At 37.9% G+C, this 25,554-nt stretch overlaps 1 protein-coding gene and 1 non-coding gene across 2 annotated transcripts in view; one reads left to right on the top strand and one right to left on the bottom strand.

Annotated features, from left to right (window-relative positions):
• The window catches only part of LOC110040031 (uncharacterized), a 32,917-nt gene extending 7,684 nt beyond the window's left edge, over window positions 1-25,233 (bottom strand). Inside the window, exons 1-20 of the mRNA XM_020745218.2 lie at window positions 24,790-25,233; window positions 23,006-23,128; window positions 15,811-15,873; window positions 14,499-14,552; window positions 13,466-13,537; window positions 13,070-13,113; window positions 12,472-12,560; window positions 11,963-12,051; window positions 8,788-8,875; window positions 8,574-8,687; window positions 8,039-8,149; window positions 7,311-7,351; window positions 6,943-7,019; window positions 6,128-6,200; window positions 4,804-5,006; window positions 3,487-3,971; window positions 2,245-2,617; window positions 1,206-1,677; window positions 631-681; window positions 1-64 (exon numbers count right to left, since the gene is read on the bottom strand). The exon at window positions 1-64 is cut by the window's left edge and continues 23 nt beyond it. Of these exons, the coding sequence (XP_020600877.2) occupies window positions 1-64; window positions 631-681; window positions 1,206-1,677; window positions 2,245-2,617; window positions 3,487-3,971; window positions 4,804-5,006; window positions 6,128-6,200; window positions 6,943-7,019; window positions 7,311-7,351; window positions 8,039-8,149; window positions 8,574-8,687; window positions 8,788-8,875; window positions 11,963-12,051; window positions 12,472-12,560; window positions 13,070-13,113; window positions 13,466-13,537; window positions 14,499-14,552; window positions 15,811-15,873; window positions 23,006-23,128; window positions 24,790-25,038 (2,935 nt within the window). The 5' untranslated portion in view covers window positions 25,039-25,233. The remainder of the gene's footprint in view (window positions 65-630; window positions 682-1,205; window positions 1,678-2,244; window positions 2,618-3,486; window positions 3,972-4,803; window positions 5,007-6,127; window positions 6,201-6,942; window positions 7,020-7,310; window positions 7,352-8,038; window positions 8,150-8,573; window positions 8,688-8,787; window positions 8,876-11,962; window positions 12,052-12,471; window positions 12,561-13,069; window positions 13,114-13,465; window positions 13,538-14,498; window positions 14,553-15,810; window positions 15,874-23,005; window positions 23,129-24,789) is intronic.
• On the top strand, window positions 19,597-19,669 carry Trnaa-ggc (transfer RNA alanine (anticodon GGC)). The gene has a single exon. It is a non-coding gene; the product is annotated as a tRNA-Ala (tRNA).
• Window positions 25,234-25,554: the final 321 nt, after the last annotated feature.

Below are 25,554 nucleotides of genomic sequence, written 5' to 3'. Positions count from 1 at the left end.
CGGAAGACAGTGCAAGTGTGCGTAAGAATTCTTCATATGTTACTGGGTCATCGCTAAGCTGCTTCTGTCAACGAAAAACCAAACAAAACTATTGCAAGTGTACAAGAGAAACGGTTTAGACAGTAAGTTTATTTCAGCGAGCTTTGAGTTGTTGGGCTATGTGATGTTTTTGAAATGACAGGAACATGAAAGGAAAGAAGTAATTACATCTTAGAGCAGATTTCATTTGAGTATCAAAAAGTAATTGGTTTTGCTTTACGACGCTACGCGATTGGCTTAGAAAACTAGCCCCACTTTGTCTTCCAGTCAGAAGTAAAGCCACAATCAATCAAGCCGACTGGCGCGAACACGTTTTCCTCTGCTTCGCTCCAGCCACACTTATTTTGATTGGTTCACTGGATTCTCTGCGTTTTTTGTGATTACGCGCGTAAGTGGCACATAATGCCAATGGTGACTCGCTCGCACACGTTTTCCCGCTCTTTGCGTCGGATACACGTCTTTGCCTCGAGTTTTGATTGGTTCACTGGATTGTCTGTGTTCTTTGTGATTGGCTAAGGTAATTACTTTGGCTTAGGTTTTACAACACTCAATTGAAAACCGTTCTAACTAATCTATTAAGGACTCACATACCTTGACTTTAGCCAAAAACCCTTCCGCAAATGCGTGAGCGCGATTTCTGAACTGAAATAACGAAGCGTAAACGACATTAACCACATGTTTAACAATACGGTGATGATGATATCAAGGTTCTTTAATGCGCATAGCACGTAAGCATACACTGAGATAAATGGGTTTGGTTATCGTTCATTTCTCTAAGTGACCCCGCGATTAAATTCTCAAGCATTCTCGAGAAAGTTAATGTCTAACCTCGTAAGAATGGTTAAAGCGTGTGTTGTTATGTTTTTAACTAACGCGAAACGTCTTTCTTAATTGGAATATGGATAACTTCAAGTTCGATTTTCTCTCGCGGGGTCAGCTTGAGAGCCTAAGTCTCAATAAGTTCTTCTTAGCTGTATTCAAAATATTACCATGCCATGAGGTTTTTTTTTTGGTAACTTAATTTTTGCCATTGTTGCTCGAATGTTCTACGGAAATCATCTTAACTATTATTCTCAGGTTATTTTGTATGTGGCCAAAATAATACAATGACGTTCAAAATGCCATGACTGAGCGCCTTTAACAGTTGAATATTGTCACTGCTATACCTTTGGGTCTGGCTCCAAGATATAGTTCCCCGCCCAGCCGGCTTGTGAGTTTGGTGCAGGCTTGCGGGAAGTCCCACCGGCATTTCCTCCACTCTCGGAGCCAGAGCTGTGTGACTTTGATGTCACCCGACCACCTGTCACGCTCCCTGCATTCTTGTCACGCGATGCCTTCGCTTTTGAGGATGTCGTCGGCTTGTTGGTTGAACCTTCTGAAGTTACCTTTTCCGTCGAGTCTTTTGAATTATTTTCTTTGCTAGTTTCTTTTGAGTTTGAATTGGTACTTAAGGACTTGGAATCATCAGCAGTAATTGTAGTAGTTATTTCCTTCTCTGTCTGGTGTGTCGGTACAACAGGCTCGTCGTTTGCTGGTGAAGGGTTTATGTTAACATCTACATCAGTTTGTGTTGCTGAGGCAGGAGCGGGTAATGGCGCTCGATCCTCATTTGCTTGTGTGACAGTATCTTGGCCAACACTGTAACGAAATAAAAGTAACGTCAACTCTTTCCAAATAAGCTGCTCGTAGAAATGTACGGGCGTGGCGGACAAAGTCACTACCGCGATGATCCAATTTGAAAACTCAAGGATGCTTTAATAAAGACAAAGATGCTTATCTTAAGGCTGCAAACAATTTCATTGAGAAATGCGGAAAGAAATCCATGAAGGAAGCTTTAAAGTGGGAGCCATGAGACGACGGCACATGGAGTCACATATGGAAATTTATTATCATAACAGATGACCAGTTCTTCAGCATTAATATGAAGCAATGAACCCAAGTCGGATTAACAGTAAGATCTCTTACTTCCCAGAGATAATTTCATAAGGCCACCAGCCCAAATGGTTCCTACATGAAGTAGCGGACCAGATAACGAAAGTAGTAGGCAGAAATGGCCAGAGACGGAGAAGTTATTAGTCAGGATTAGTGAACTTCTGTGCTAAGTATTAACAGGACTGAAAAGCGCTCAAAGAAAGTGGCGCTTCTTAGAAACGTGATGCTTATCTGCGCTACGGGGAGCAAGTCACGGAGTCAGTTCAAACATACCTGACGGGAGGCGATGATCGAACACTTGCCACGTTGCCTGCAACCAAGGTATCCTCCCGTTCGCATACATCCTCAACCGGTTGAGCTGGAGTTAAAGCCTTCCATGGGCTTGTACTGCTTGTAATAGTCAGCCATGCTACCTGTCCTCGGTCACTAGGAGACGAACCAGTTGGTAAGGCTACAGTGTACGCTCCTCCACTAAGCTTAGGCACGATTGGCCGGCTATACGACGGACTCTCTACTATGCTTTGCTGAACAATGGTAGGCTCGCTTTTCTCTTGACTATCTCGGTACTCCTTTTGTTTTTTCTTGTAGTTTATGAACCAGTCTGGTTCCAGTGACTCTCTAACCCGTACCCTGCGGCCATTAGACTCTAAGGAAAGAAGTTTGGGAAGAAAGTAAATTACGAGGGCTCTCCATAACGACTGGGAAAACATGCATGAGCTTGGATCGGTATTTTATTCATATAAAGTTCATTTCTCACGTGACTGCTGGTAAAATTTAGGAGTTTCTGTGTGTGAACCATGGCTACAGCGTTCCGTATAAAAGCAAACTGTTAGGAACGGGGAAGACAAAAACTGAAGTCCACACGCTCAAGAAACACGCAAAACGAGCAACAACGAGTTGCAGCTCAGTTATACTTTGAGCTCAAATGTGACCAACGTCTTAGCAGGCCTGTTTCAGGCAGTATTAGAAAACGTAATAAAAGAAAGTGAATCCTCCGTAGGAAAAAGGATCATGGCGGTCGTACATTTTACCACAATACCCAAGCGAACCTTAAACAGCCCATAAAGTACAAAGAAAGCATTTCTTTTGCAATATTTGTCCCGGTGCTAACGACATTGTGCACGCTAGGTTTCAAGATTTTCCGAACTTTTCTGTAGGTTTTTGTTAACCTCTGATCAGGCGTTCTTTTCCCGGCTAAATTGCAGGTTAGGTTCTTATGAGCATTGTTAAAGCTTTCGTGCGCTAAGAATTATAGATTAATGGGTAAATATATCAAACTCCACCTCTTATTCCTAGGGAGGATTGTAACTGAGAAAAAGTAAGAAAGTTATACTAAAGGTATTCATTTGACACAACCAAATTCCTCTAACTTGAACAATAAGACCCGTAAGGAAAGCTTCAAGTGGAAGACGCCTTGAGAAAGGACGTTATCTACCGGTAACTTTAGGCGGGACACATTAGTACTTCTTAAATGATACGTTCAAATGGTTCGTTACATTGTCACTTAACCCTTACCTACGTAAACCTGTATCTTGGTTGGTAAGTGCCACAGTTCTTTATTCCTGCGATAGTACTTGATGATGTTCTCAGGCGCGCGGGCTGAAAGCAGATTTTTACAGCGAATCTGTAGCTGTTTGGGGCTCTTGACGGGAAGAAGATGCTCCTGTATCAGATCCCACTTTTTACCCAGCTGCTTCATACCCAGTGCTAGAAGATTGTCTTCTGCGTCTGAGAATTTCACTCTGAGTCCATTGAGCTGTTTGGGTGTGTCTCCTGTTCTTGGTAACAGACCATGATGAGGAAGGAGCTCCACAAAACGGAAAACGCTTTTGTTGGTAGCCATGAGCTGTATGTTGGTTTCTGATAGTGTTGGAAGAAGGTCTTCGGTTAGAGTTTTTGAACGCCTTCCTGTTTTGGCGGGAGGTTTGTCTTTTTTAGGCGTGGTGCATTTTCGTGGGCTCGATGTTCTTCTCTTAGGAACAAAGGTGCTGTTAACGATTCTGTAAAAAGACATCACAAGTTTAACAAGCACGACATGCTACAAACGATACTTTTCACCCGCTTGTAACTATTTAAAACAAGCCGCAAAAAAGTTGTTGTCGTTATCTCTACAACACTAATCGGCTACCGCGTGTTTCAATACCTTGTAAATTTGCTTCACTCTTACACTCTACGTTTGTGAACGAAGCAATGGTGGACGAGTTTTTACGATTTTTGGTGGGCTATATCACGGAAGAAAAAGTTAAGACGGATGCGATTTATGGAAATTTGCTTTAGTTTGGACCTATATTTTAAATTTTCAAGGGAAACAGTCCGAAAAAAAAAAGATGAAAATTTCGTCATAGTAGCACTTATACGAGTGACCAAGTTGTCAGAGATACCCAAATAAGCAAAAATGAAATCCGCGTAAAATGTCCACATACTTTTATAATGTATTATGCCTAGTTACTTCAGAAACCGCGGACTGATCATGCCATCTGCTTTTCCTATTCCTGGCTTCGTCGATAGTTATTTCCTTACTGTGTTCTTTTATGGAGGCAACATGGCGAGTGGTCAGCGCGTCGGACTTGCAATCCAGCGGTCCCGAGTTCCGCTCTGACCACGCTTGTAAATAGCCAACTGGTTTGCCTCCGGCCAGTTCGGATTCTTGACTATGTTATGTTCAATTTGAATTATTTGTTTCAGTTGTTTGCTCGGCCCCACTAGCCTTTGTGCTGTTAACACTGCCGAGGGAAAATTAAGCTTATTTTTTGGCATTAGACCTAATGTGTAAGCTATGTGACGATACATCAGACAAAATTTAACCAATATTACTGCATACGAGTAACTTACTCTACAGCTTGCTCCAGGCCTGGGAAGCTGAAAGCTGAGGCATGTACTTTACCATCCCCCAGTCCCCTGATCAGCTGAGCATTGGATGCTCTGTCATGGAAACCTTTCAGTTCATTGACATAGTCTCGAGTTAGTTGTGCTTCTTTACCCAGGCTGTCATCCTCGCGGGCCATCAGAAATATCTGTGTCAGGAGTTGTGCATGCTGTAAACAAAACTAAAGGTTAGCTAAAATCTTCTTACAATGCTGCAAGGAGGGAGGGAAGGGTAGGGCGGTGGAAAAGGCAACGTTCCAGCCGCCTTGAGAACACTTTGAATATAATTTACCAAGTATGACTTTTTCTGACTTATGGCACTGAAGACGGGGATGCTTTCACAGCTGAGCTATAACAGTAAGGCTGATAAAACAAACACGCTAAATGCCAACAACATACATTTTAGGACTTGATTGTTATAACTTTAGAATACGCAGTGAACGTTAAACAAGGCGCTCATAACCGCTCACTGCAACCTTTTCAGCTCATAATTAAATAGATAAAAATCACCAAATGGCACGACTTGACTGCTTTAAAGGAGCTACGTCACGGTTTGTGCATATTGAAAAGTTTAGCCTCAATTTTTCAAATTCGTCGTTTGTAATCCGTGTTAATCTTCTCCATCCTTAGCCATCCTTGTTCCTTTATGGTTTATCATTATCTCTTTGGTGTTTTTCTATCTTATTAAACTGTTATTTTCAGGTTTCCTACCATTTAAAGGTAATTTTGTATGTGGCCAAAATAACTCAAAATGCCGTGACTGAGCTCCTTTAACATGGTGTGACAATAGTATGAGTTACAGTGGAACCCCGTTAATACGACCACCTTCGGGCCATGGAAAATTGGTCGCATTAACGGGGTGGTCGTATTAAAGAGGTTCTTTAAATAGGAAAATGACTGACTCAGCTTTTTTTCGAGCCAGAATAAAGTGGCCGTAATAACGAGGTGGTCGTATTAACGGGGTGGTCGTAAGGCGGGGTTCCACTGTACATATAAACATGAAATGCCACCACCAATGACATAGACCTTTTAACATGGCATGCGACTCGCACGACCATCAAACATAAGGGAACACTGGCATGATTATAGACCTTATAACATGGTGTGACACTAGCAAGACATGGACATTAAACTATGGTATTACACTAATGCATAGCGTGACTAAGTCCTTAAAACATGATGTGACTCTAGCTTGACATAGACCTTTCAACATAGTGTGACACTATCATGACCTGGACCTCTTAACACGGCATGAAATTTGCCTACAGATGGTACAAGACACTGGGCATACCTGCTGCAGTTGTTCAGTAAGTCTCTCCAGTTGTTGAGCATCAAAAAACTGTACTTTTTTGTCCACTGCATCCCTGTAAAATAAAGTTTACAATCTAGAATCAATTATGTACATGGTCAATGCCATAAAATTACTGTTGTGTCCAAACTTACTCTCCGTACTGGTTCACAACATTGTTTTCAATATCAAGATCTGAGTCCTTGACAGGATTTGAACCCATGACCTTCCAGATACCAATTGGGTGCTCTAAAAATGAGCTACAGAAAGACTCATTGTGAATTCTCTGTGACAAAATTCAGTACTCAGTAATTGATATAAAATTATCACAATCATGAATACATGAGTCTAATGGCAACAAGCTGATTCTGTGAATAGTCATAACACAGATATGCATAACGCAAAGAGGCATAACGCAAGTTGGCGTAACGGAAGAAGGCATAACGCAAAGAGGCATTACGTAACTAGACATAACAGTAAACACAGAGAGCTATCCGCATAATGCAAAGTGACGTAATGCGATGAAATAGTTTACCAAGCAAAGTTGAAACGCCCTGTAAAAGGTTATCCATTGTGTTAAGCCAAAGCAAGAGGTGTCAACAAGGACTGAGTAAAGTTGGCATTGTCCTTTATACACAACAACAATTTGTTACAAGGGAACTTGATATTACCCTCTTTAAGTCATAAAGAGATTAAATCTTGTCAAATTTCACACACGATTTGCAAAGTCATACAACAGAAACACAGAAGTTGAGAATATTGCCATAGTGCAAGCTATGATCATAGTGATCAGTGATAACAATCATTGACAAACAAACCTGACATTTAGCATCTCAAGGTAGCTCATATCTTCACCCTCCTCATCCAGCCAGAGTGCATCCTCACTGTCATCATACTGTATATATATTATGTAAAGCAAAAAATATCAATTTTGCCAGCATACTAATGGCATACAGGAAACAAACAGCTATTACTATGTTCTAGATTTGCATTTGACACCATCACCAACAATACTGTAATTACCAATTTTTCATTGGCTTCTTGTCATCATTCAAACAACATGGCTAACATATCTTAATTTTCATTTGAGTCTCACAGAATTTGTCACATGCTAGGCAACTTGAGGAAAGCAATTCCAATCAATATTAAGTGCATGAAATCTATAATGCAAACAGAACATACTCACATCTTTCAGTAATTCATCAAGTAACTCATTGACTTCCTTCTCTGCAAGCCATCAAGAAACATCGGCATAATTTAATATCAACAATATCAAAGTAATACTTGTTAATTCTGGCACTATAACCCCCTTATTTTGAGTAAAAAAAAATTTCACAGAAGGATGAAAAGCCAGCAGGGCATGTAAAACAAAACCGCCCCCCCCCCCCCCCGCCCCCTTAGCTCAAGGTCTGAATCCGCCACTGATAACCTCTACAAACTGGCAACTGTGCACAACAGAAAGATGGTAACTAACATTTTACATGTACATCTTGATGGTTGTGAAGAGCCTAGTGTCTCTGTTACTACAAAGATCTGCATGCACAACTGTCAAGGGTACATGCCTGAATCTGGGCACTTCTACCATTTTACTCACAATTCTCACCACCTCACAAATTAAATCACTGCGAGCTACATGTACTATCCAACTTATCAGAACACAGAACATTGTAATATTAATTGAAAAATGCCTCGCAAATGAGTAAAAATGGATCTTTCAAAATTGGCTAAAAACGCCTCACATTCAAGGAACTCTAAAATTGACTCAAATGCTGCAAATTTTCTTTTTCTAATCCCAGTTCCTTTCTTGTCTGTATTGTTATGGTAAATTTACACAGAAACAAAAATAAAATGCAAGCAAGTAGAAGTCCTGTGCATGTCAAGATGAAATAACTTAAAGTAAGAGAAGTAGCTTACTTGGTATTCTAACAGCCCTGTCATTCCTATATTCTTCTTTTTCTTCCTTCTGATCTTCAGCCATAAAATTGTACTCAGAGTCCTCATGATCCTCATCCCCACAGACATCATCTACAGACATAAACAGCAAAACAAAACTGAACAACTAGTCGTAAGGAAGGGGGTACTCCATTATGGACTATAGGTATGTGTGGCCCCAAAGGGTATGTTTTATAGCTGTTTAGTCAGAAATAGGGTAATGATTTTGTCCATTTTGGCCTCAAATAGGGTATCATTTTTGCACTCTAGTCTTAAATTGGGTATGTTTTTCAGAAGAAACTATTCTACCTAATAACAGCATATAAACATTGGCTTTAACACTCTTGGTCAGGTCATAATGGTAAGGAAAATCACAGATTTTGGTCTTAAATGGGGTGAAGGATTTTGGAAAGTGTGTTGCACACATCGCACCCAAGTTTTCTGGGATCAACCCCCCCCCCCCCCTTGGGGGGGACTAGACTGAAGTACATGTCGCCAGTCCTGCCCTGCAGTGTACCTGAGTTTATAAGTCCCTGAAGCCACTTCTGCCATTCAATGTCTTCAAAGTCCAAATCATCTTCCCGGATTGTATCATACATGTCCGCAGTGAAGTCTGGAGGTTGGAACGTTGCTATGAACAACAAAAAGTCGACCATTAGTCAATCTTTTTTTCAGCTGTTCAAAAGCAAAACAGATTAAACAGATTCAGCATCTAGCAAACCTTGGAATACCTTCTATACTCTCAATGGGTACATCCTGAAGTGGAAGCTGAGAGCGAGTCCTTTTTGCTATTAGGTCACCATCTTCAACAACAGCAACCTGGAAGAGAAGTGTGTAAGGATAAATATACTGTCATTCTCATGATTGCTCCATGCATCAGCAACTTCATGGAAAAGAAGCAAACAGACTTAATATGAAAAATGGCTAAACAAGAGTGGACACAGCATTATGACCAGTTTGGGAGTTCATCATCTTGTGAAGTGTGGGTTGGGCACACATCACATGTTCATGTAAAGCCTTGCTGATATCTCAGAAAATAAATATACAAGTATTGGTTTAACCTAGTTTAACCCTCTCAATACCATGGGAAAGGCACATCAAAGTCAAAACCTTGGGAAAGTTGCCACAAGGGCAGGAACCAATCTGTCCATTAATGTTGGGGGTTTCTTCTGCTACAAATTAATATCTTCTGCTTTGTAGAAATTCAGTTAACAATAAAGATTAGCGAAAAAACTGAGCAACGACGTTTCGGTGTCATCCTGGCACCATTTTCAAGTTAAAAAATATTTGTGCGAAAAGTAAACTAATTTATACCAATGGTAGAGGTGCGAAATTGAATAAATTAAGATTAAGATAGCTGTTCAATGTTCATGTTCATTCCAATGAGGTGTCAAACACTGGTAATGAGTTCAGTGTCTGTTCAAAGCCTAAACAAATACTTTTGCGCGAATGGAGTCTGACTGTGTGTTAAGGCTCGGTTTCTTCTTGCGAATCCACAACATTTCGTGGATCAAGCAATCGAACTTTCCCTGACATTTCTTTAGGATCTTAAAGTTGTTAGTCAGGTCACCAACTGTATCAACTCGGTGTTCATTTTGAAGGTGTTTTCCGATGGCGGTAAATCGGTGTTCCTCAATGCGCTTGTAAAGATGACGGCTAGTGTAACCGACGTATTCTGCATCACACAGATCACATATATAGTTATAAACAACGCACTGTTGATTGATCAAAGGTGGTTTTGGCTCTTGTACTTTGAGATCATCGCCAATTTTACGGCTTCTGAACACCGGCTGTAGTTTGTGATCAAGTTTATTACTCAAGTCTGAGAGATGTTTCTTTACTATGTCCGCTGATTTCTGGTCTTTAAAAGGCAGGACTATGCGGTAGATATTCTCTGTTGGAGGCGTCGATCTTGTGTCTGGTGACATCACTGAATTAACGAAACGGGTGATGGTGGAGTTCACAAGAGAATCTGAGTACTTGAGGTTAGAAAAGATCAGTTTAAGGCGTTCGCATTCTGTTGAGAATAGTTCCCATGTTGAGGACAAGCGGTAAGCACGGTTTAACATGGTTTTAACTAAAGATCTTTTATAGCGGTTGTCGACATGACTTTGGTGGTGTAAGAGGAGACCAGTGTTTGTGGGTTTACGGTAAACACTTGTTACCAGCTTGCAGCCCTTCTTACATATTTCAATGCCGACAAATGGTAGCTTACCGTTAGATGCGATCTCCATGGTGAAGGATATGGATGGATGACAGTTGTTCAAAGTCTTCAGAAAGGCTTCTGCGGTTGGTATGTCAACCAACATACCAACCGCAGAAGCCTTTCTGAAGACTTTGAACAACTGTCATCCATCCATATCCTTCACCATGGAGATCGCATCTAACGGTAAGCTACCATTTGTCGGCATTGAAATATGTAAGAAGGGCTGCAAGCTGGTAACAAGTGTTTACCGTAAACCCACAAACACTGGTCTCCTCTTACACCACCAAAGTCATGTCGACAACCGCTATAAAAGATCTTTAGTTAAAACCATGTTAAACCGTGCTTACCGCTTGTCCTCAACATGGGAACTATTCTCAACAGAATGCGAACGCCTTAAACTGATCTTTTCTAACCTCAAGTACTCAGATTCTCTTGTGAACTCCACCATCACCCGTTTCGTTAATTCAGTGATGTCACCAGACACAAGATCGACGCCTCCAACAGAGAATATCTACCGCATAGTCCTGCCTTTTAAAGACCAGAAATCAGCGGACATAGTAAAGAAACATCTCTCAGACTTGAGTAATAAACTTGATCACAAACTACAGCCGGTGTTCAGAAGCCGTAAAATTGGCGATGATCTCAAAGTACAAGAGCCAAAACCACCTTTGATCAATCAACAGTGCGTTGTTTATAACTATATATGTGATCTGTGTGATGCAGAATACGTCGGTTACACTAGCCGTCATCTTTACAAGCGCATTGAGGAACACCGATTTACCGCCATCGGAAAACACCTTCAAAATGAACACCGAGTTGATACAGTTGGTGACCTGACTAACAACTTTAAGATCCTAAAGAAATGTCAGGGAAAGTTCGATTGCTTGATCCACGAAATGTTGTGGATTCGCAAGAAGAAACCGAGCCTTAACACACAGTCAGACTCCATTTGCGCAAAAGTATTTGTTTAGGCTTTGAACAGACACTGAACTCATTACCAGTGTTTGACACCTCATTGGAATGAACATGAACATTGAACAGCTATCTTAATCTTAATTTATTCAATTTCGCACCTCTACCATTGGTATAAATTAGTTTACTTTTCGCACAAATATTTTTTAACTTGAAAATGGTGCCAGGATGACACCGAAACGTCGTTGCTCAGTTTTTTCGCTAATCTTTATTGTTAACTGTATTTCCAAATTTAATCTTATAAGGATTTGTAGAAATTACCTGTTTAAAAACATGCATTACTCGGTACAATTTGGTATGAGACAAATACTGAGGATAAGATGACAGAAAAGAATGACAAACAATAGAATGGTTGGAATAGCAGAGATAAATGACGTAAGCTGTAAGGTACTACAAAGAAGGTGGAACACTGGTTAGGACACATATTCAGAAGAGAGGGTGTTCATGACTGTTTCACAACAATGGGGTAGACAACAGAAGGTCAAAGGGTGAGAGGGAGATCGAAGACAACTTGGAGAAGGACTGTTGAGAAAAAGAGAAAGAAGGCTGGGTGGAAGGACTGGCCAAGGTGGCAGCATGGGAACAGGGAGAGTTGGATGCACGATGGATGCCCCTTCTGGAACAACAAGATAAGATGATGATGATGACAATTTATAAAGAAAATACACACAAAACAATGCACACAGATCTGCTGAACTGATGATATTAAAAGTAATTTTACTTCATACCTCCTCAACTGGTGTTGAAGCTGTTGATGCCACTGGATAGGGAACTTTAAAAGGCTCCTGTGAAAGCTTTTTGCTGAGGGATCGGGTCACTGGAAGATGATTAAATACAATAAATTACTCATTGAACTGAAAAGTTTACTACATTAGTATCTTGATCTTGGGGCTGAGAAGTTATTGTGACATAGTTCCAGAAAATATCCATACCTCCCTCATGGAAGGGGTTTTTTCCAACACCCCCACCTCTCTGGAAGTTCCAATTAAACTTCATGAATTTCTTTGAATTTTCTGTTCTTAGAGAACCCCCTACCCTCCTTCCTCAGAAATTCCAATCCCTTCTGTGGAGGGAGAATGGATATTTTCTGAAACTGCACATTGACAAATAGGTGAAATATAGCAAATGCAAGACAGAGGTTCAAGTGTACTATTGCCAAATGCACCAAGTTTAACAACATGACCCATGCATCACAACAACACGTACCATAGTACATATAAAGAAATTTTTACAGCACCTGTTTTCTCTGTGTTGTCTTCTGACGCTTTTGTATCATCTGTTTTCTCCCTCTCTGGTGTGCCAGGAACTTGAGGTGAAGCTAGGTCACTACAATCAAGAGGAAAAGGGGTTTGGTTCTCTACTCACAAGTAAGATACACATGGTAGCCTGTATTCAAGCAGTGCACTCATTCTATTAACACAGTTGTGTTGGATACTAAAGAAAATTGAGAAAAACACTTTGAATAGATTTGGTTTTTATACTGGCATAATTCTCACATAACTCTTGGTTACATTTTCAGTCATCGTTTTGGTTTAATACTGTGTGTTGAAAGTGAACAGTGAAGCAAGACTTCTTTTTAGGCAGGTCTTGCCGAGAGTACATTAATACATGTAGTTACATATGAGTTTTTAGAATAAATTTTTAGCTAAAAGAATAAAAGGTGCTTAACATCTGAATGCTCCTTGAAAAATATTAATAAAGGTGTGAAAATGAGTTACCGGTAATATCGTATTTGTGAATAATCACATTTTTTCTCATATAATAAACATTTGCCATGAAATTTATATATTAAACAATGATTCAGATCGTACATGTAGCGTTTATGTCAGTGTTACCTGGTAAAGGATACACAACTTTCCGTATCTTCGTCACTCCCATCCTGGAAAATTTAAAAAACAAATAAAATAAAAATAAAAAACAGAAAAAAAAAATCATCAGAGTGAAGGTAAAGCCATCAAATCACAACAGTTTAGTTTGCATGCACACCTTGAGTGGCTTGCTATGCTATTCCTTGATTCTCAGAACTTTCATTTTATTATTGAATATTAATTAAAGAGTATTGCTAATTACAGTGTACATAGGCTTTTCTGTGCAGTGCCCCCAAAAGGTCTGGACCATATCTTCATATCTGGGTCTTGCCCAAGAATATAAAACAATGAACACAAGCAGGCTTGAACCCACGCATCTGGATCATAAGTCTACAATTCTATTCTGGATTATCTGTACTGTACCTCTTCATTATCTGGGTTATATTCTTCATCAGATGATGAATCTGGAAGTTCCAACTCTGTAAAATGAATCTTCTACAAGAAAAGGTAAAACAAAATAGCCTCTCAAATTTATTGGGACCAAAAGTTAAGTATGACTAGTCAGAAAGAAAGTCAAAAGCTAACATACACCCTAAATGTCTGCTTCTTGCAATACAAATGTATATCAAACATGAAAGACCTTGTCAGTACTTATGTAAGTTTATGGTTCAGATCATAACCATAAGTGCAGTAAAAACAAGACACAATCAAGTTAACAGCTATCAAATAGACTGCCATTAGACAAGGTACATGCACATGTACATATATATATTAAAGTGCCCATAATGTCAAAAAATGTTTTTCGCTCATCTAATTCTACATTTCACGTAATGAACTTCGGCGAAAAAATTTTTTGATTTGGATTAAATGCAATTTTTTATAAGTTTTTAAAGACGTTCAAATCTGCCGCCAGTCTTCCTTGGTTTGAAGTGAGTCTTGACATAGGTTCAGGAACACGTGATTTGGATCAGGACTTATCTGACTTGAAAACAAGTGGAAATTTTGCTTCAGAGTTGTGTACATTTAGTTGAAAATGCTGGAAAGGTGCATTGCCGCTCTTTGTAACAACGTTGATGATCCAGAAAACAACATCAGTCTTCATCGTAGGTTCCTGAACCTATGTCACAGGCATCAGTCTCATGGCCATTTTCAGCACGTTATTCTTGTGATCAGCAGCAGGGGTCGACCGCAAGAAAATAGAATTTTGAACTTTGCAATGATTCGTAAAAAAATTGCGTTTTATCCCAATCGAAAAATTTTTTCGCAGAAGCTCATTAGGTGAAATGTAGTTTTGACATTATGGGCCCTTTAATGTAACAATCATCTGCACCACAGATTCAGTTTGAAAAAGATGCTTCAATATGATTCATTTGCTCTACAAATACCATTTTATGATTTATGTTAAATAATACGATTACAACAGTTGATTCCATTCTCCAAAAATATTAAGACATACTTTTTTTGTTGAGGTCCTCTTTGTTCGTAACTCTTTTATGGGAGACTGAGATGCCTGGAAAAGAAAAGGCTGCAAGTCTTGAATGTGAAGGAGTTTTTGACAAGAGCATCATATGTTCTGACTTGTAACGGATATGCAAACGTAGGGTGAGACATATTTTATTTGATAACCACAGACCTCAGGAACAACTAAAAAAGTCAACAGGCAAGTGTTGTCTTGAAAGAGCTTGTCAACCTTCATTTTACTGGACAGGTAGCATAAATGGGGAAGGACAGGGAGCCACCCAGCTGATTAATTAGTGCTCGCACTAAAGTAAACAGTCCGACTGGGGTTTCATTAACATTTTCAGCAGGAGGGCAACTAGTTTTCACAGGTGCGCAAAACTTTTTGAACTGAACCTTTTTGTAAGAAAAACCATCCTCTAGATGGTCAAACCAGGCAGGTAAAATCATCCTCACAGCCAGTCAACTTGCCCAGTGCCTGGCCCTCACTGAAATGCCCCAGTCCAACTGTATTACTTTGTACAAAAGTATGTTAACCTATTCACAAATGTAAGTCAAGCATTGAAATGTCACTCAAATAGGTTTGTATGTTGCAAGTCTTGTGTTGAACCTTAACTTGAGACATCCAAGTCTCAGGTCAAGGTTCTCAAAAATTCATAGAATTTGTCAGTATATCAAACAGTAGTGGAAAAACAATATTTCATATTTTTTTGAGAGCTAACCAAATAATACAGTAAGTCTCTCACATAAACACTATGCCAGTAATTACATGTGATGCAACATGGGCTTGTTTTGCCAAAACATCATTAATTACCAATTGATTATCAATTACTGAGTTAACTGGCCGGTGTTTTAAAACTCATAAGAAAGAACATATCAGGAACGTCAAAACATGTGCTAATGGATCAAACACTGCGAAACATGCGAGATCATTCGACCATCGCATAGATTTTGATAATTCTAGTGTCATCAACAAAGGCTCTTTTCACATTAGAAAAACTTTGGAGGCTTGGCACACCTCTGCTACCAAGCATGCTGACAATAGTTCTAAGCCGATTCCAAACCAGTATAGTATTCTTTTTAAACAATGGTCACCTAATTTACACATTTTTACTTTGCTTTTGTTCTTCTTATTTTTATTTTGCCTTTTCCTGCATATATTTTATCATTTTGCATTCCATTTTTATCTATCGAAGGCTGTAGATTGACAGCTGAAAGCTGATGTTCTTTTTTGAAATTTTTTAGCCAGTGAACATTTTTATCTTAATTTTGAGTTAAAATTTGTTTGCATCTACATTGTATTCTCTTACCAGTACAGCAATTGGATCTCCTTGATTTGTTTGTTTACTCTTTGCTCTGGTCATTTTAGGTGCCTGGTTAAGAATTTAAAAGTAATTAAAAATTGATTACAATGAAATGTACTGTAGCTACAAATGTAACAGACTTGCATGAAGAACAATACTCAATACATTATAAAATAATAATTTACTGCAGCAAGATTGCTAATATCTTCAAGAAATAACGTAAATACCAGTACTGTAAGGAATGATGAAAACAAGTGTAAAGAACTAAACACATATAATTATGTAAATGATTCAATAACTAAGTACAAAATAAGCACATAGACTGAGATACATAATCAACAGCCATCTACAAAACATACAGCAATCAGTATCAAATTGCAAATTTCTAACTGCCGATTTAAAAGCTGCAACTGTAAATAGTGACCTGACGGTATTGAGGAGGGAGTTCCATAGTTTACTCATAGTATGGTTAAGGAGTGCCGACCACATGTAGTGGTCTTAACCCTAGGGATAACAAGTGACCATGTGCCTTGAGTATGTAAACATACAACAACTTGTGGGTTTTATATTACTTAACATTGGTAATATATTCTGGGGCCGGCCCATTGTGAGATTGATATTACATACTATTGACTGTGTAAATACCAGAAACAGGCTCTTGTAGGAGGATCAAGTTTTCTCTTTTATAATCAGAGTATGTCTCCTACCTCTAGTACTTTTGGAAGCTACATGTACCTTAGCTTGTAAGCCTTAACATAAATTATAGAGTTTGTACTCTTTTAAGCTCTTAAAATTCCACAACTTTCCATGACCTTTTCCATGACCTTTCAGAGTTTTCCATGATCTAAGTTAAGCAGTTGTTCTCACAGTAGTGTCACAACAATCATTTATTTACCATATTTTCCAGCATTATAATGTATAAAATGCCTACTTGTGTCTCTTTCCTATGAAATGAAAGCCTGTTTCTGATTCATCTGTTATTTTTTCAATTTTTTATCTTATGGCCTTTTTATTCTCAGAAAGCGTAATTCTATTGCTTTTCCATGACTTTCCATGACCCTCACTTAAATTCCATGACTTCCCAGGCTTGGAAATTGAAATAATAAATTCGATGACTTCCAGTTTTTCCATGACCCGTACGAACCTTGAATTATTACTACAGGTACAATTTTGGTTTTTGACTTAAATTAATCTATATTAAACAAAAACAATCAAACTAATTACAAAGACAGACTGATTAAACTAATTAAAACAAATATATTCTAAAGATTTTAAGGAAAACGACCAATTTTTTAAGTTTGAAAGACATGTTTCGACAGAACTTCTGTCATCTTCAGTTGAATGAATGATTACAAAGCAAGTTGAATAATAAGTAGGCAAAAATGCTAATTAAGACAAATCGTAACAACAGAACGTGAAAAGGTGTAAATTAAAAGGATAATTTTAGATTTACATGGTGTAATTGCTGATTGAGGCAAGGTAGTTCTTTTTGAATATGGATAGCCTCCTGCTTTCATATTTTAGATCACGCCACTACCAGCTTTCAACTCAAGATAAAGGAGGCTATCCATATTAATTTACACCTTTTCACGTTCTGTTGTTACTATTTGTCTTAATTAGCATTTTTGCCTACTTATTATTCAACTTGCTTTGTAATCATTCATTCAACTGAAGATGACAGAAGTTCTGTCAAAACATGTCTTTCAAACTTAAAAAATTGGTCGTTTTCCTTAAAATCTTTACATGTCTGCTGCTATCTAGACCTTTTGGAAATATATTCTACTAGTTACAGAGACAAACTACTACCTATACCATTATTGTACAACAAATGACTACAGCACAAGAATGAAACCAATTCTAGTTTAAAACATACAACAGCTAATTAAAATAATTGAAATATTTTGGCTGAAAAATTCATTTTAGTCATTATTTTTAGTTACAATATATTTTTCACATTGATCCTTCTGCAATCCCATGAATAAATTTTACCAATAATAATCAAGTATTTAAGAAAGGAGCTAGAAGAGGATATTTTACCAATTATTGTACATAAAAGAGTACATTAAATTTGGTATTAGCATGTCTTCGTAAATAGTTAAATTAAAATTGAACTTTTTACAAAGACAAGCTACTACCTGTGTAATTATTGTACAGCACAAGAATGAAACATTTCTAGTTTAAAACATACCAACAACTAATTTAAATAATTAAAATATTTTGGCCATTTTTTTGAAAAATTCATTCAAATTACCATTTTCAGTTGCAATATAATTTTCAGTTTTGTATTTTGTTTTTAAGTGCCTATGAAGTAAAAAATAATTGCTTCTTATTTGAAAAGCTTTTCAAATTAAAGAAGAATGGCATTTTCCTTTTTGGAATATCTTTTTTCATTTTAGAGATATTCGTGTTCTTGCATTATGCTAATGAGGAAAGTGATGACGTTATAGGTGGTTCCACTAAAACAGCACAACACTCAATCGAGAAAAACTCTAGAAATATTCAAGCAGTATTCTTCAAACTTGGCACCAGCAATGTCAATCACAAAACAAACAGAATGACACCCACTATGTTGTTGCCATGGCAACACTCTTGGCTCCAGTCTCTTTCTGTGAAAAACCATATATCCCCATTTGTAACCTTTTAAAGTGGGACAGAGGGTCTTGCTCAGAACACACATGGTTCCCATATTGTCTTAACTCTCCCCATTAGATTGTCGGGAGTGGATGATCCTTGTTTGAGATAAAATCTGGGAATTTTAGTCTTAATTGAAACAGAACCAGCAGCATAACTGTTGTCATGGCAATGGCACGACCGGTGTGTGTTTCTTTTGTGATGTACATTGCTGGTGCCAAGTTTAAAGAACACTACTTTAATATTTCTAGAGTTATTCTTGATTGAGTGTTGTGCTGTTTTAGTGGAACCACCTATGACATCATCACTTTCCTCATTTGCATAATACAAAATCCTAAATATCTCTAACACGAAAAAAGATATTCCAAAAAGGAAAACGCCATTCTTCTTTACTTTGAAAAGCCTTTAAAATAAGCAGCAATTAATTTTTTATTTCTTTAAGTTTAAAACTGAAACCAGTGATAGATGGAAGTACTTTGATCCTTCTACAATCCCACAAATAAATTTTACCAATAATAATCAAGTAGTTAAGAAAGGGGCTAGAAGATATTCTACCAATTATAACCTCCTGAAGACTTAATGTTATCTGCTGCTTTGTAACAGTAATGTAAAAGAGCTCAAACTCCCGCCAGAATGACGTAGAAAAAGTACAATAAAAATTATTATGGTTTCAAGTTTCAGTTTCCACACCACAAAATGTGCATAGACTATCTTTGATGCTGCCAATTTTATATAATTTTGAATTTGTATAAGAGAGTTCAAAGGCTTTAACATAAGGCTCCTCAACAACATTGTGAGGGAGAATAAATACCTTTTTTATATCATCAGTTGTTAATTTAAATTTTTTGGCATGATTAGATAATTGACCTTTTTTCCTTATTAGAAACTTGTAACAGTCTTCAGCTTCGTTTTCCTTTACATATAAAAAAAAATTGTATGAAGACATGATTGATCATCGCAGTTATATAAACAACTTACGCAGTTGTGAAATGAAAGCCTGAAAAATTTCACAATCGCTTAAGTTGTTTATATAACTGCGATGATCAATCATGCCTTCATATATTTCTCTGCAATTCAAATATATGATCTTTCATATATTCACTTGTATTCTTCACTATCTACGGGTATATGATGAACTCACAACATGATCAGCTCCCAGTTGGCTTGATAGCTCAGTTGGTAGAGCACTGCACCGGCATCGCAGAGGTCATGGGTTCAAATCCCGTTCAGGCCTGATCTTTTTTCAGGCTTAAGTTTCACAACTGCTTAAGTTGTTTTTATAACTGTGATGATCAATCATGTCTTCATATCTTTCTCTGCAGTTCAAATATATGATCTTTCATATTTTCACTTGCAAAAAAAATTGTGTCACTAATTTTAAAAGAAGGATCCGAGTTGGAAGAGTTATGGTTTGAATGTTTGAGGTTATTCAGTATGGATAGTCTAAGGCCCGTCCATGTCAAAAAATTTGTCTTCTTTTTTGTTAAACACTACATTAAATGAATCAATATTATTGTATTCAAAGAGCAAATCACTTACAAAAATTATACTGGAGCAGACATAACTTTTGTAATAAACTGATCTTCCATTGATTTTGATATCTTTATTATTCCAAATTATATTATGCCAGTTATGATCTTCCCCAAAGTCCTCCTGAAATTTAGTCCACCATTCTAATAATTCCTTAAAGAATTGTGAGGTTATGTTAACATCTCCAATGTTGTAATTGCAAGAAATACAAAGAGCCCACCTTGCTCTTGTAAAATATTAGCCAAGTATGTCTTCCATGCACCACAGTTATTACCAAATATCCTCCTTAACCAAGCATTAGTCACCTGTAGCTTTTATCACACTTTCTACATCTAGCATTTTTATCCCTCCATTTTCATAAGTGTTAATAACTGAAAATCTTGTGACCTTGTCTTTACCATTCCACATTAACTTGTATATGATGCTATGGTGTTGGTAGTACAGCTGAGATATAAACAAATTTAGAAAAGAGCAATGATTTGATGACCATAACTTTCCCGTAAATGGATAGCCCTTGGCCAGACCATATATTTACAAGCTTTTTCATTTCTTCCATTTTACATTTAAAGTTTGTACTATAAAGTAGATTCGTGTCGTATGTGAACTGGATTCCAAGAGTCTTAATAGGGTCTTCAGGCCGTTTTATCCCAAGTGGTTTTAATCTACTACTCCCCTGAGAGAGCCAATCCACATCCCTTCAGTTTTTGATAAATTAACTGCAAGCCCTTATAAACCTCTGAAATTGTTGAGATTATCTAACAGAGCATGAGCTGAGGTTATGTCAGAAAGAGTACCAGTTGTATCATCAGCATACTGGAGAATTTTTATTTCTTCAGAAGCTACATTTTCTTCCCCTGATATCTTCATCTTTTCTTTTGGAAATTGCTAAAGTTTCAACTGCTAAAAGAAAAAGATATGGGGACAGGGGATCCCCCTGTCTGACACCTTTCTCAAGGGTAAAACAGTCAAATGTAACACCATTATTTATAACACAACTTGAAATATTTTAATAAAAGACTTTTATCCAGTTAATAAAGTCTGCCTCGCAACAGCTAAACGGATAATGCCATTCTAAAGAGTCAAAGGCTTAATTAAAATCAATGAAAACAAGAAGTCCAGGCAAATTATTATCTTTTGTAAAATCCATTATGTCGAAAATTGATCTTATAGTTTCCCCAATGTATTGGTCTTTAATATAACCGGATTGGTAATGGTGAATGATATTCGGTAACACATTTTTTACTCTTGCAGCAATGACTTTGGAAATGATTTTAAAGTCAACATTGATAAGAGAAATTGGTCTCCAATTCTCCAGAAATGTGCGGCCCTTTCTTTTTATTTCTATACAGTAAGTGTTATTATGGCCCTCTTTTGGGAATTGGACATTTCACCATACTTAAAGGATTCATTTACACAGTTCGTATAGCAATCTTTTACCAAATAAAATTCAATTGGAATTCCATCAGTTCCAAAGGATTTATTATCCTGGAAGGCATTCAGAATTAATTCATATTCCTTTAGAGAAATACCGCCCTCACAGGATTGCTTTTGCTCTGTCAATTTCGGTAAATCTAAATTATTCGGATAACTGTCTACCTGAGATGGTAGGTTCTCAATGTCAGTATTGCTCTTGTAAGATTCACCATATTCTTGAAAGATTCGTGCTAAGATTCACTGAGATAACAGAACATAAACTCCAAAGCGTTTGGAGTTTACCAGTGTTCAAAAGCTTTTGCTGTTGTGTTATTTTACAGTACAGTTTTTCATGAATCTCGGTGATTTCCTACTGTAGTTGTGGGATAGTCCTATACCAGTGCTTTTCAGATTTTTGACATACTACCATACAAACTGTTTATCCGGATGTTACTGCCATTACGCATGATGTCACACACTCTTTAGTTATTATCCCGAGATGCGTTGCGAGTCAAAAAGCATGTGCTCAATCGAAGTAGTGCACACAGCAATTTGTTTAGAGGGAATCATTTTCAACACCCATATACCGTCATTGTCAACATTATAAGGACACAAACGTAAGTTTTGGTTTCATTTCTTGCCTGTCTAGTCTTTTTCACGTATTTATAGTTGTAATTTTCCTTTGTTTTTATTTTTCGAAACCGTACAAGATTGTAAAAGTCGTACCATCGTAAAGCAACGAATTACAAGTATGTGTATTCAAGTTTGTGTAGTTTAATCGTTTTATGTGTCCACACCTGATAGAAGCTCAATTTCATTATTACCAGTCAAGGCTTGGCATGACCAGGTTTACGTCATGATGGTATCTGATAAACTTATTCTAAGCGCATTTCATCAACATCCTCTTTTAGCAATCATCATTTTATCAACAAACATTGAATGAATCAGTATCACTTAGTATTTCATTTGTAATTTCCGGAAGGTTGAAAATCTTTATGTTCTCTTGACAGGTATGTGCTTCCAACTTAATGTTTCTGTGTTTAAGTTGTTCTACCTCAGACTTGAGCTTTTGCAGTTCAGAGTTGTTGTCTGCAACTTGGGAGCATGTGTCCGCCACTGTAGTATTCAAAACAACTACAAATTGTAAATTGTCATTGAAAGATTGCACAGAGTTTCTTAGTTGTTCATTCTCATTCTCCAATGCCACAACCTGACCTTTCAAGACATCCATCTCTGGCAACAGGGTTATTTTTCCTTGTTACATTTGTTATATTTAACAATAATTATTCCACGAGTGTGCATTGGATATGAGATGGAAGATAGCCAACGAGGCACGTAGTGCCGAGTTGACTACATGTACATTGTATAATCATCTCATATCCAACAAGTACAAGTGGAATAACTGTTTTATTAAAAATTCCCCCAAAATATAGAAAACTAAACTAAAATAAATCAAACTGCCTTTAAAACTCACGAGTACACTTACCATATTTGTAAAGCAAGGTATAAAGGCTCATAACCCATGATGGCTAAGCCAATGAAAACTCTCGAATTGTATTATCTAATGACCCAGTTTTTAACAAAAGAGAATATAAAAATCCACAAATGCTTCACTGTCTTTACTTACAAAATCAAGTTCCACATCCAGGCTTTCTCCATTGCTACTCGTGGCAGCATCACCCTGCTCATCTTCAAGTTCAGCTGCCACACTCTTCACCATAGCAAGAACTCTTTTGTCAGATACAACATGCTGTTAATATACAAAACAAGATGTAAATCATCCACCAGAAATTGTTACTAAAGACACCATTGTGCAGTTGCAGTAGACAAAATAGAGTATATACTGGTAATAACTCAGAGTCAATGAGTTGTTATCAATAACTAGAGGATGGGTGATGTTGAAGTTTTCAAACATACTGGTACATACATTGTTCAAATGTACAAGTAACTTTGGTATAACAAAAAACCAGTTACATCATCAAAATAACTGTTATATCTGAGCTGCCTGGCTAGGATGACTTAAGCATTGCAAACTGCAGTTGAATCTGAAAAACTGGCCACCTCTCGGTAGCTGCCAACTATCCATCACCACCATTGGTATCCAGACAGTACACCAAACTATGTCTCTACTCTCACTGAAACCCACCTACAATGATCAACTTTCTATGACAACCAGTTGAACTCCCCTAGGGTGGTTGTTGTAGAGAAGTTCAACTGTACATTAATTTGCAGACAGGATTACTGATCTCTACACACACCAAATATAAAGAAGTGAAGCTTGTTTGTTTATCTGAGAAAACCTTATATCCGTGTGACGGATGCTAGTTAGGACAATGACTAAAGGAATCCAAGACAAGCACAGCTACATGTACAGAGTGAGGAGACAAGACATTACCCATTTGAAACTCTCCAAAAACATCTGCTGACATTGGAATATGATCTCTTAAGACACAAAACCAAATTGAATGACTGTTCACTCGGCCACATTTGTGTGATATTCCAATAAGAATTACGGTCAGATCGTTTCATGGTCATATCTTTTTAAGCTAGATTGTTCCACAAAAAGGTCAGATCATTCCACAATATAGACAGATCGCCCCACTCACAAAAAGTCAAGAAAACATTCTTATTGAAGAAAAATGACCTAATCAATGCTTATTTGATTCATAGAACAAGTTTGTACTAATTTGTTACCATCTTCCCTGACTGTATTTGAACTTACTTCTTCATGTCTTGGTTTGAAAGTACTCAAGCTAAATCTCTTATTTTCCTTTGGAAGTTCATCAGCTATAATAGTACTTAAACTTCCAAGTGAACTTGTTAATATAAACTTAACTGCAGTTCATCAGCTATAATAGTTCATTGCCTTAGAATGGCCAATCTTGTGAGTAGTACTCAGTCATGTTTGCAGTGAAATCATGATACACTCTATCATTATGGCATTCCTGACATCATTCAGCATTTGATTGGTCAAACAATCATGAAAGCAGTACTCAGAACTTACATTTGATAGTACTCAAGGATCGAGGAGCGATCCGTATTTATCTAAATATTTATAAGAGGGACCATCTGACCTTTTATGGAAAAATCTGATGATTGAGCTAATGTGGAACTGATCTAGTGTGAAACGATCTGATCATGCAATGATCTGACATGATACCTCCAATAAGTTTACAGTAGATTGAATAATGCAAGGATTGAACTGCACTATTCTACGAGAACAACGTGTCATAATCTTGCATTCATGTCACTGGGTGAGTAAGAATCTAATTGTAAACGTCTTTAGTGGTGAGAATCTACATGCAGCAAGGACTGACTTAGGTCGTGATGGCGTCCTCTAAATAGACAATGGAGAAGATCTTAGTTGCAGCAGAACATAATAGGACGTTTACTCTTTATGCGTGAACTTACGTGCAAAATACTCTTCACGTTAATTGTCGTTAAGTTGTTCTTTGCCGCGTTCTGCTCCAACTTTTCATCGATGTCATCTATTTCTTGTTGTTCTTCGAATGGGAGATTGAAAACATTTGTGCAGTCCTGCTCTTTGTCTTCAACTTCGTGTGGTCCATCGTTTTCTTTCGATTTCGCTTTCTTCGCGTCGGGTTCCTCGTCTTTCTTACTCTCTCTCTTTCGCTTCTTGCTGTTACCAGCTTTCGGCATCTTTAAGCCCCAGTTGACGTCCTCTAGTACGCTTCAAAATTAGCGATTCTTCGCCGAGTTGTCATAGGGCACTGCTTTCCGCCATTTTTCACAACATTACCCATCATGCCGTTTGTGACAGTCCTTCTTGCCAACCCAAGGATCCCCATTCTCCTCACGGCTTTTCATAGGAGAGAAAAAACCCCCACTGATGGGACGCGGAGCGAGTTGTCGAAAATCAATCAATCAACGTGCGCCGGATATAAAAAAAGGTAAAGTCTGCATGCGAGCCAAGTGGCCCATCAGGCCGGAGCTTATCTCGGTTTCTGTAGCATGAAGCGACTAGGAGTATTTCTACTCCCCCCTGGATGGGATGCTAGTCCATCGCAGGGTTACCCCCAGCATTAAGTTCGCCGGTACCCATTTATACACCTGGGTGGAGAGAGGCACTGTGAGAGTAAAGTGTCTTGCCCAAGAACACAACACAATGTCCCCGGCCAGGGCTCGAACCCGGACCGCTCGATCCGGAGACGAGCG

Source organism: Orbicella faveolata, unplaced genomic scaffold, assembly GCF_042242905.1.
Source record: "Orbicella faveolata isolate gen_17 unplaced genomic scaffold, um_ofav_v1 contig_26, whole genome shotgun sequence".
Classification (NCBI taxonomy): domain Eukaryota; kingdom Metazoa; phylum Cnidaria; class Anthozoa; order Scleractinia; family Merulinidae; genus Orbicella; species Orbicella faveolata.
Note: the sequence above shows the minus strand (reverse complement) of the source record. Positions and strands in the feature narration are given on the sequence as shown.